General features: G+C 35.0%; 1 protein-coding gene across 1 annotated transcript; it reads right to left on the bottom strand.

Annotated features, from left to right (window-relative positions):
- Positions 1 to 4,295: 4,295 nt before the first annotated feature.
- LOC121243093 (laccase-14-like) lies at positions 4,296 to 8,248 on the bottom strand. The gene is made up of 7 exons (XM_041141154.1): positions 7,898 to 8,248; positions 7,558 to 7,709; positions 6,700 to 6,944; positions 6,405 to 6,530; positions 5,165 to 5,765; positions 4,696 to 5,057; positions 4,296 to 4,579 (listed from the first exon to the last, which is right to left on the bottom strand). Exons 1-7 carry the CDS (start codon positions 7,991 to 7,993, stop codon positions 4,389 to 4,391), a joined length of 1,773 nt encoding a protein of 590 aa, XP_040997088.1. The 5' UTR covers positions 7,994 to 8,248; the 3' UTR covers positions 4,296 to 4,388.
- Between the last annotated feature and the right edge of the window lie 3,870 nt (positions 8,249 to 12,118).

Below are 12,118 nucleotides of genomic sequence, written 5' to 3'. Positions count from 1 at the left end.
AACTTGACATTGCCTTTTCGGTAAACAATGTCTACCAATTTATGCACATGTCCACTGAAAAGCATTGGGCAGCTGTGAAATACATCTTACATTACCTGCGTGACATAGTAGATTTTGGACTCTTACTCCATCCCTACAAGACTTTTGGCTTATCTGTGTATTCCGACGCTGATTGGGCAGGTAGTCCAGATGATAGAAAATCGACGGTCTACTATTGTGTCTTCTTTGGTCAGTCCTTGGTCTCATGGAGTTTGAAGAAACAACCCACGATGGCTTGGTCGAGTACCGAGGCAGAATATAAGTCTATTGCCAATGCTACCTCTGAATTGTTGTGGATTAAACCCCTCTTGCAAGAGCTAGGCATTTCCTCCACCTCCTGTCCACGTCTTTGGTGTGACAATCTTGGGGCTACGTATTTATCGGCTAATCCAGTCCTTCATGCACGAACTAAATATGTTGAGATCGATTATCACTTTGTGCGTGAGCAAGTTCAACAACCTGTATTATCTGTTCGTTTTTTGCCAAGTGAAGCTCAACTTACAAATGCTCTCACCAAGCCTCTGCCTACTGCCAGATTTCAGGATCTTCATGCCAAGCTGTGCGTTCGCTCACTCCCGCTCCACTTGAGAGGGGATAATAAGGAAACTACAGCTATTGATCAAGATCTTGCACCAACCATGCCTCCAGACATGTCCCTGTGATTCATGCACCCACAATATGCATTGTCTTCTTTCCATGTATAGCTTGGTCTTCTTTACTTGAATAGTGTAATATATGCTATAGTTGTATATGTACTTGTAATCCTATATATATACATGAATATAGCACTCTGCATCAGATTGAGAGAGTTTACCATCTTTGTCCATATCTCTTTACATTATGTTTTAAAAAATGGAGTTGGAAGAAAAAATGTAAACAAAATAAATAAAGATTTCGTTCTAAAGAAACTAATGTACATGAAGGAGTGGATATGTAACGCACCGTACTTGGAGGTCTGGAGAGTTAGCTCTTGTAACCTAACATCATCTCCCATAACAGATTTATACACTCCAAATATTATCGGATAAAAATACAAATCCATTTATTCAAACAAAAAATATATATCCCCTTATCCAGAACACTAAATAACTACCTCAAAGTAATAAATTGGAAATTTCACCAAGTCTCGGAATTTCCATGACAACATAAAATCATAAGTCTATTAAATAGGACTCTCTAATAAAAATACTTGTACCCTCGGGTACTTATTCCTCTATGAACATCAAATTTCACTAATACTGCCTACTCTTGCTCGCCAGCAAAACCATCAAGATTATCTAAAAAATATTTGAAGATAAGAGGTGAGTTATCAACAATTCAGTAAGCAGAAAACATATATTAGTATGTAAACATAAACATTTTCAGAATTCAGAATGCAGAATTAGAAACATTTGCTTTCGGAATGCAAAATCCAAATATGTTACTAAAAATTTCAGAGCGAAACTTTCAGAAAACTTTTTTATTCAAAATCCTTTGGCATATCAAAATCTGAGATCTCATCTTTATTATATTAGAGCATCACATCGGGACAGATACCATGTTTAACCCTCGTGGTAAGGTTATAAACCACCATTATAACTCATGGAAGGGCTATATCCACTATTATAATCCGATGTTGGGCTGTAAACCATGTTTAACCCCCATAGTAGGGTTATAAACCATCATTATACTCGTAGCTGGGATGTATCCACTATTATAATCCGTGGTTGAGTCGTATTCACTATTATAATCGTTGGGCCGTAATGAAAACTGAACAGAATATCAGAATCATACTTATTCAGAATACGGAATCAGAATCTCATGCTAAAGTTTTTAGATGCCACAACATATCCAAATAGAGTACTGAACAAATTTAGATCTTTTCACATAGTCAAAAACAATTTTAGAACATTTTCGCATCACATGTACAAATTTTCATAAATTTCATATTCGCTCTTTTTGTATAGTTCAGAAGCAAATTGCACAAAATTAACTCATGTCTACACCAGTCATAACAGAAAATATTTTCTCTTATACAGCTTTCATGCATATGAAGAACATATATCTGAGGTTGTTTTCAGATTTCTTTTTAAAACAAGCATGTATATTTTCAAATTAATTTCATTTCATTTTCTTTTTATGCAAAATCTACTATAGGAGCCCCACTTATCTAGACTTTTTATTTCTTTGAATCTTTTCACAATAGTGCCAAAACAAATATCAATCGTCACCTATAAAAAATTCATATAACTTGAATAAATCTCTAATTGAACAGTTACCACATAATTATACTTGAAATACTTATTTTAATACCTCAAGACCTAACATTTCTCTAAAATACTGTTACTGCCTAAATTTATTAACTTAATAAATATTTCGTAAAAAGAACATTAGTATCCTAAATTACCGACTTAACAAAATAAGCTCAAGTTCAAAATAAAAACTAAATAAGCTCAAGTTAAAAATAAAAACTGCAGCCCACGTGAAATACCTCCAAACGCATAACCGGTTAATACTTTCCTAATAAAAGGACACAAAGGTAAAATCACCCTTCTTCTACTAGGTTAACAGATATATAAATATATTTCATTCTAAGCAACTATACAAGAAACGACTCAACAACGTGCAGCGACAGTACTTACACAAGGAGAAGCTAGGGGACAGCGGCACCGTAAAGCGGCTGCGACAGAATTTGCATGGCTGAGGTGTATACTCTAGCGGATGGGCGACTGCGCATAGAGAGAATGAGTGGCAAGAGAGAGAGTGAGCAGAGAGAGGTAGAGAGTAAGCCGTGAGAGGGAGAAAGACCGCACGGGATACTCACAGAGAGAGCATCAATGCGGTAGAGCCAAGGTGGTTTGGCAGCGGTAGATCATGAGTGGTTGGGGTGTCGGCGTCGCTTGGCTAGGTTGAGTCGAACAGCGGCAAGCCGAAAAGAAAAACCCTGTTTCTTGATGCGAGAACAAGGGCCTTCTGTGAAGATTAAGGGTGGCGTTTTCGTGGTTGAACTATTGGTGATGGTGGTAGGTGGTGACTCACAGTGGAGAGGGGGTGTTCCATGTTTTGGTGCTGGAAAATGCTTACAGTAGCTTGGTGTTGCAACAAAAATTGCAGTGGTTTACGGTGGATGGAGATGAGAGGTGCAATGGTTTAATGTAGTGGTTTACGGTGGTTTGAGTGGTGAAACAAGGGCTGTTGTTCTGAGCAACAGGGTTGAAGTGTGTCGGTGGGAGTCACAAGGTGGTGGTTGGAAACTCACAAGGAGTACTAGGCTCACAGTGTCTTCACAGTGGCTGGGTAACATTGGATGGGGGTTTCCAATCGTTGCTGTGTATATTTCATTTCTTATAAAGGGCATTCATAGGTGAAATGCCTTAGATTAAGGCAGAGAATCCTCAACGTGAAAGATTTGTTTTACCGAAAAAAATCTGGGCGGTGGCAAGTTTGCTACTTGTTTCCTAGACATGTGGGAACGAGCACGCTGAGTGTTGAGGTGACCGCATCATGCTTGATGGAAAAATTTGTGGTGTGATTTACGTTCATGTACGGTATAAATATATAGAATGCAGTGGTTTAAGGAAATTTTTATCACGAAGGGACTCTAAAATTGTAATTCTAGTGTGCTTAAAAAAAAAGGACACATTAATGGGCTTGGACTATAAAAATAAATAAATTGGGCCATAATCCTCATGATGTCCAAGAAATATAAATCTCTCATCCAAAATATCATCGACGCTTAGAGAAATTTTATTGGGCTAAGTTCTAATTATTCCAGCCCATTTGTTTGTGAATTAATATTATTTAGGCCTTTGTCCAATTATTAAGCCCAATGAAATTTATACTCTGCCAAAAAATTTTTGAGTGCGACTTGGCGTTGGACCCAGGTGTTACAGGATATATAGTATGTAATGAACTAAATATCTAATCATACAAAATTTGGATATAAAGACTTAATTTCTTCTTGGATGGTTGAATCGATCTAAGGAAATCAAACATGTTAAGAAGCCAGTACTTTCCCCCAGCGCTATTATGTGCTTAAAAATATCTGTATGTATAGATCCCTCTTTAATTGTAATCATTTTATGGCATGCTCAACTTATCTTAACGATGATTGATGAAGATACCTGCAGGCTGCTTGATATATATCTCGTGTGTGTGTGTGTGTATTGATCTTCTGTTCTTTTTGAAGATTCATCATTTCAAATATAAGAATAATAGGAAATTACTGTCTTCATAGACTCAATTAGATTTCTAAATATATAGGATAATTTTGTTCTAGTATGATCAATCTAGAGAAAATCAACAGATCACCGGCCAACATATTTGCCCACTGTGCGCATAGCTCATAATTAATAATTAATAATTAATAACTAATATACATCTTCGCGACTAGAATCGTCGAAATCTTCAATCCAAGTGAGGTAGGGTACATTACAAGAGGGCATATATGGAGGGGGTGGGCGAATACTTGTCTCAGGAGTGCCACCATTCTTCACTATCATTACAGTGTTCATCCCCCAGCTAAGATGTCGATCTAAATGGCAGTGCCAAAACCATACTCCTAGTATATATAAATCATTCAAAGAATTAGAGTAAGTTTTTCTGGTTTATGTATGAATTTAATGAAGCCAAAAACTCAAGATGAAGAGCAAGAAGTTAAAGAGCTTAATTAATTACCAGGATTATTTGCTTTGAATCTGATGGTAGCCCATCCGTTTTTTGGGACTCCTATAGTACTCACTTCAAGTGGATCAACCAAGTTATAGGATTTGGGGTCAGTCTCATTATTGAAATTGCCATAACCTGATCCAACCACGTAAAAGCTATGACCATGCACATGCATTGGATGATTCTCTGATGCATTCAATACTTCTGTCCCTTGAAATGTTATTTCCACCTCTTCATTATAGTTCAACATCTTAACTTTGGTCCCCTGAATTGGTACTGTGGTGTTAAACGGCAAATCCTCATGAGTAAAGTTAAACATAGATGGTGGCCAGTTTGGAAAATCATCGGTGTATACTCCAGCACTCAAGTTCCTGTTTCATATTTTCAAATAATTAATGTCACACATAAACACAAAAAAATACCTTACAAAATAGAAATCAATGGAAGTAAATGAAAGTAAGAGCACATTTGTATATACCTGTAATAGGCCATCAATACATCAGTGCTCGGGTTCACAAAACTGATGTTATTTAAGCTTGAAGAAAGCCTGTTGCCATTGATCCCCTCACAGGATTCATTTGGACAGAGAATCTGGTTCATTGCAACTGTGATATACATTTTGGTTGTTACGTTTAGTGGGACATCTACAGGGTAATCTTCGCTTGCTAAGCTCCTAAGGCGGTCCAAAAACATGTCAGCAGCAATGAAGTCCTCGTAGGTAGGCAGGCTGGAAGGGAAGACAGGATGGTTGGGGGTAGTATAATTGCCACTGTACATAAGAATTGCCGTTGCATTGGTTTGATCATAATCTGTGACATCCGGCCTGGCACTGTCATACTGTCTAGCGGCAATGTAGTAATGGCCCAGAGACTGGTTCGCTGTGAGCAGGACGTTCATGGTTTGTCCAGGGCTTATCACTACATAATCTGTGTTTATGGGCTTCACGTAATTTCCATCCATTCCTACCACTATGAGATTATGATTTGCAATTGCAAAGAAGAGTTCTGCATTCATGGCTGCATTGACTATCCGAACTAGATATGTCTTGCCATAATCAACCACCCAACGGTACGTCGAGTCTGTAAATTATACATAACGTGATAAAAATCATACTTAATTGTAATATCAATCTGTTTTTTTTTTTTTTTTCCACGTTTTGGGTCTTAGATGATCTTATATATTCTTGTACATTATAAAGAATGGATAACTATATTTTTACCCATAAATTATCACATATTTTCCTAAACTACTTATATTTTTCAATTTGTATCCTGATAGCTGTAAGTATGAGTGAAAATCTTGGTTGGATCGATCGAACATTTTAATAGTCAAATTGAATAGAAAATGTAATTAAAGAAAAACTGTAATAATTTAGGATACAAATGAAGATTAATGTGTGATAGTGTGTATGTCTAATGTGTTGTTTTCCTAATTAAGAAGGATGGAATGTACTAACATTGAAACTAACTGGCCAAAAGTGTGACCTGATTGAGATAATCCCCCTCCAAAATGGAGGTCTGGAGTTTGAAACCCCCCTCCCCCAACTAAAAAAAAAAAAAAAAATTGAAACTCACTAATGTAAATTTATAAGTTGGCTTCCTCTTATTTTTGGCCTCCTTATTCTTGTACTAATTAGGCCATTTGAGTACGATGATTAAATTGCGTAGGCTTAATTAATTCTTAGTAATTTACAATCTTAATTAATAACGTATGCGTACCTTGAGAACATTCTAACAAATCTCCCGGTTGGCCATTGATCACATAAGAATTTGAACGCGGTGTATCTGCACCCGTTTGGAGATCCTCATCTACTAACTTGTTAACATCTCCAAGATACCATGATCCTGTTTGCAATTTATGTCGACTAAGAAATGGTATTGAAAAGCATTATCTTTTGTTAATAATTTCTATGTTCACTTTGCTGCTAATTTATTGTGTTAAATTAGCTGCTGGAAAATCCAGCCAATATATTATATATGATGTATATGTTTGTATATGAAAAGGACTTCGTACCGAGTACGAGAATTTCTTCATCATCGGGCTTGGGATATGGATAAGTTGTTTCATCCGGCGAGTAGATAACAATGGCGCCATGGACGCTAGATCTGGTCCAGTCACTATGAGCATGCCACCAAAGAGTTCCTTCCTCCGTAGTAAAAATGACCTCGTATGTGAAATTTGAACCTGGTTCTATTGGACATTGTGTGATATATTCTGGACCATCTGACCATGGATTTCTCGGTTGTTTTACTCCGTGCCTGCACGATAATATGGGATCGATTGAGATTTCAAGAACATTTTCTGATCAAATTCTTGTAATTAGGTCCTTGCTTTAATTTTAACCAGAGAAAGATACAAACAAGGCCTACATTATTAATTAGTTCTGTGCGGTTTTCATCTGGATCTCCCGATCAGTAGTATATATGAAATCATGTCCTAAGGAAATTGAGTAGTTTCAATAGTTAACATGTGTTTTAGATCTAAAATAAAATAATAAAATCTATCTCTTCCTATTAATTTAAGTTTTTAGAACAAGTAGTGATTTCACATAGTATTAGAGTAGAAGTTTTGAATTCGAACTTTGACACTATACTCTATCTAATTTAATTAAATATTCCAGGCTACCCATTGAGGAAGAGTCTAGCCCACACGTAAGTGAGAGTATTAAGATATAAAATAAATAATATCTACATCTTCTCATCAACTTAAACTTTTTAGACAAATGGTAATTTCACGATATATTTGTTAATTTGTTGGTTCTTGTTAACCGCTGGTCGGCTAGATAAATTCTAATATTAGCCTTAGTAAAATTAATGCATGGATATAATTATAATAATATATTAATGGTTGGAGAAGAGAAGAGAAGAGTACCAGTGAATGGTGACACCATAAGATCCTTCATTGTGGACATTAACAAAGACCGTATCCCCTTTATGAACACGAATCACTGGCCCTGGAAAACTGTCATTTACCACCAACATGCTTTTCGTGCTACACAACCTCGTATAATTTTTCTCCCTTAACTAACAGAGTAATTAAAGAGGAACAACAATTAACGATAAACCAAACCAGACTAAATACATATATATAATCCTTAAAAAAAAAAAACAAACATAGAGGCATAATAACTTTACAATATAAAAAAATTTGCATTAAAGAGTTGTGTAAATTAAATAAATAAGATTGAGGGATAAGAGGTAATGGGACTCACAACAAAGTCATAGTAGTGTACATCCCCATCTGCAAGGCAAACGATAAAACTACCCAGAAAAGCTAGCCAGAGGATCAGTTTTGAGAACACATCCATCTTTGCTCAACCCCAGTACGTAATACTACTGGATCGATCGAGTACTTTTACAACGTTCAGTACTCCAGCAACCCGCCCCGAACGTACGTTAAGCTTTATATCGCCGGCCAGTTTCGTCGCTGCATGTGCATGTAATAGTGTTGATCAGACAAGCCTCCGAACACTTTGATCCGGGTCGTCGCTTTGATCCGGGTCGTCGATCCTATATTTTAGTATCATCAACATTGGCATGCAATTGCTAAATAAAGTCTTCCGGTCCAGCAGTAGTTCAACCGTTCAGCACTTGAAGAAATGACGACTTCTCGTTGCCTGAAGTTCAAAATCGCAACCCCAAGTCCTGCTCATTTTTAAACAAGGCAGCTAGCTAGCTACAGATCTAGGGGCAGAGTCTTGAACTGAGAGCCCTCGTCCAGATGTGGAAACTGAGTACATTAGTCAACAACTTCCAAAACTCCAGTAGTCAACAAATTAAACCAACAGTATCTCCTTAGGGATCTACGTTGTCCAGCGTCCGTTCCAGGAGGCAGAAGGTTAGCTACTTTTTTTTGTTTTAGTGCGCACTTAAAGATATAAACTTTAATTAGTTGAGGTTTTTAGGATAAATAATAATTTAATATGCCATAAATAATGTTCTGAATTTGAATTATGGATTTATACTTAAATATTCTTATTTAATTTAATATATATTTTACAAGTTAGGCTATTTTAAATTTATTTATTTTTACTTAATGAGTTTAACCCATATGCTAGGAGCAGTAGTGTTAAGATATAGAGTAAATTAGTTACATATTCAAGGCGTAAAATTTAAGTACACATCTTTTAAAAAATAGTAAAATCCATCGTAGAAAAATGAGCTATTTTAAGTGGTTTGTACTTAATTTCATAGAGTGGTGATATTTAAAGGTTTTTACACTTCACATCATTCGCATGATATAATTTGATTTGTAATATTCAATTTTTAAATTTTATGTTTTAAATCAAATTATTTCATGTTTGTGGTGTGTGGTATATATAAAGATTTTCAAAAAGAATTATTCATTTTCAAAACACTTGCAAATCATTAGGTTGCGTTTGGATGTTAAACTGAGTTGAGTTGAGATGATAAAATATTGTTAGAATATTATTTTTTAATATTATTATTATTTTAAAATTTGAAAAAGTTGAATTGTTTATTATATTTTGTATTGAGATTTGAAAAAGTTGTAATGATGAGTTGAGATGAGTTGAAATGAGTTTAGAATCCAAACTATAAAATACGAGGCAAGTGATGATTAAGCAATATATATATATATATATATATATATATATAGATAATATCTATATATATTGCTTTACTTCCCAACTTGAAATTGAAATCGAACGGTTCACTAATTAAATCATGCAGCAATAGAATATCCTCGAGAGTTCATGCATATAACTGGCTCAGCATTTGTTGTTAGGGCTGCAATCGAGCATCTATTGAGATTTTTATTAGGGCTTGTCGAGCTTGGCTCGACTAAAAAAACTTGAGCTTGAGCTTGAGATTTTTATTTAATATTTGTTTGAACTCTATTCTCTAAGCTAAATCTTCAACTTGAGCTCGAGTTGTTTATTTTTTTATTTTTTTTAATAAAATTTAATGATTAATAAATTAGTTAATAAAAACTAGAAAAACCTAATATTGAATTTCTGCAACTAATAATTAGAACTCTATTGAATTATAAGATTTTAAAAACTTATAAATAATTAATACCTAACTAATTGATATATATCCATAATAACAATAAATTATATGCCTACATAAATTATTAATGCATACACATAATATAATAGTATATATCTATTTCATATTTGGTTCCAACATAATAGTATATGAAATTATTAAATTTTATCGACTAATTATTATACAAATTATAAAATATAGCTATCATATTTAATATATAGACATAAGTAATTAGGTTACATATTATATATTTAATGATAAAAGTGTTATGCTTATATTATTAGCTAATTCATATATATGTATATATTTATCAATATATGAATGAGTTTTAATCGAGTCGAGCTAACGAGTCGACTTGGGCATAAACGAGTGGGCCTCAATGAGCCTTAACCGAGTCAAGTCGAGTTTTGTCAGGTATGTATCATTTACTAATCGAGCGGGTATTTGCTACTTTCACGGATGAACTTTTTTCATGAGTCGAGTTTGATTCGAGTTTAACTAGGCGAGTATTGAGGGGGCTATCGAACATAATGGTTCATTTACAACCCTACTTGTCGGCTTAATATTTATACATACAACAGAAGGTCCACTTAAGTATGTATATTTCAGGGGGAAATATTAGGCGAGGCCACCTAGCAAAACCCACTATGATAGGTGATTTTACAATCTCTTATGGCCTCACATATCGCTCAATATAATAGAGAAATTTAGGATTTCTGGAGGTTGGAGATAGTACCTCCCTTGAGATAGATCTTTTGGAGTCGTTATGTGTGATTGAGTTTGTACGTAGGGAGCTTGTGGAGAGTCTCCTCCTTATATAGAGGTCTATTTTCCTGGATTGATTAAGTCTTTTGTGAAGCATTTTTCCTTTTAGGAGTCTAAGCCAACTACTTTTGGTTTATCTCTTTCTTGCCTTATCTCTTCCCTCCTTATCTCTTCCTTAGTATTAGTGATAGGTTTTCAATAAGTTGAACGGAGTTAATTTTGTCCTTAACACTTGTAATTCCCCATGAAGAAATGCATTGCTCACATCTAATTGCTCAAGTGTCCAACCTTGAGAAAGAGCCACGGATAAGATCAGACGAATGGTCTTTGATTGTATTATGGGACTGAAAGTTTCTTCATAATCAAATCCATAAACTTGAGTGAAACCATGTGCAACCTGATGAGCTTTGTGGCATTCAATGGTGCCATCCAAGTGAGTCTTAATTTTAAAAAACCATTTACTGCAGAATACATACATTTTCGACATTGGAGGATTCAAAGTCCAGATTTTATTAGCATTGAGAGCATCTATCTTAGCTTGCATAGCTAGCCTTCGTATGGGATCTTATTAGCTTTTTATATGAGCATGGTTCTTGAGTAAGAGACACAAACTCAGCATGAAAACAAGCTACAATGTAATGTCTAGTGGAGAGAAAAACTTTGGGTCGTCTGGTTCTATCTTGAGCCCTTGTGATCATATAATCAGTATGATCCATGGACTGATAAGTAGGTTGAGTTATGGGCTGAAAAGTGGAAGATGGATCCAAAGTGGACTGTAGGGAAGCTTGCACCATGTACTACAAATGTAACGCCCCCAAATTCCACTTGGGATTAGATAGACATTTGAAACATTGAGACATGTAACACAAGGTTACATGCACCCATTCATGACATGTAAGATGCAATGTTCTTAACATGCATTTATCATTATACAATATTCGCAGCAGATAATTTTTTATTTGGCAATACTATGCACTAAACTGAAAATATCACAAATACTTAAAACATATTTCATACAAAAGACATACTAAACAACTGAGATCAAAATGCTAGTCCAAAATGGCTATGATCAAAAGAGTACTGAAGATGCAACTCCATAGTACAAGTAGTAATTTAAATTAAATTCTACATTAACCTTGAAGTCGTACTATCTCTCAGTCGACTGTGTTCAATTGATTGTTTCACAATTCTTCTTCAAATCCTTTAACAAGATCTACCATTCGGTGGGAAATAGTAGTTAAGACTACTACTGTGAGATTTAATTATAAATCTTAGCAAGTTAACAGAAAACCTCCACACAGGTTAATGATGCATGCATGGCAGTAAAAGTATGAATGCATAATCAAAGTCATAAATAATCATAACATAACTTGACTTACAACATAACATAACTGACATAACTTAAATTGAAACGTGAACTGAAACTTGACTTGACAAACGTGAACTTGAAACGTAATATTGACTTACATAGCTACTATGAACTTGAATATAACATGAACATGAACTTAAAACATAGTATGAACGTGAACATAATATAACATGAACGTAAACTTGAACATAACATGAATTTGGAATCTTTTTTCATTTAACTTGATAAACGTGAACATGTGGGTCCTACATGGGTCTCCTAGAGCCATTTATCCCTGTCGATTATCGCA

The sequence above is a fragment of the Juglans microcarpa x Juglans regia genome, chromosome 8D (assembly GCF_004785595.1).
Source record: "Juglans microcarpa x Juglans regia isolate MS1-56 chromosome 8D, Jm3101_v1.0, whole genome shotgun sequence".
NCBI lineage: Eukaryota > Viridiplantae > Streptophyta > Magnoliopsida > Fagales > Juglandaceae > Juglans > Juglans microcarpa x Juglans regia.
The sequence above is the reverse complement of the archived record's forward strand: the minus strand, read 5'-3'. Positions and strand labels throughout refer to the sequence as shown.

Coding starts and splice junctions, on each gene's coding strand:
- LOC121243093 (XM_041141154.1), bottom strand. CDS start 7,993: ATGGATGTGTTCTCAAAACTGATCCTCTGGCTAGCTTTTCTGGGTAGT. Junction 7,710..7,897: donor TACACTACTATGACTTTGTT/GTGAGTCCCATT, acceptor TTACTCTGTTAG/TTAAGGGAGAAAAATTATAC. Junction 6,531..6,699: donor TGAAGAAATTCTCGTACTCG/GTACGAAGTCCT, acceptor AATTGCAAACAG/GATCATGGTATCTTGGAGAT.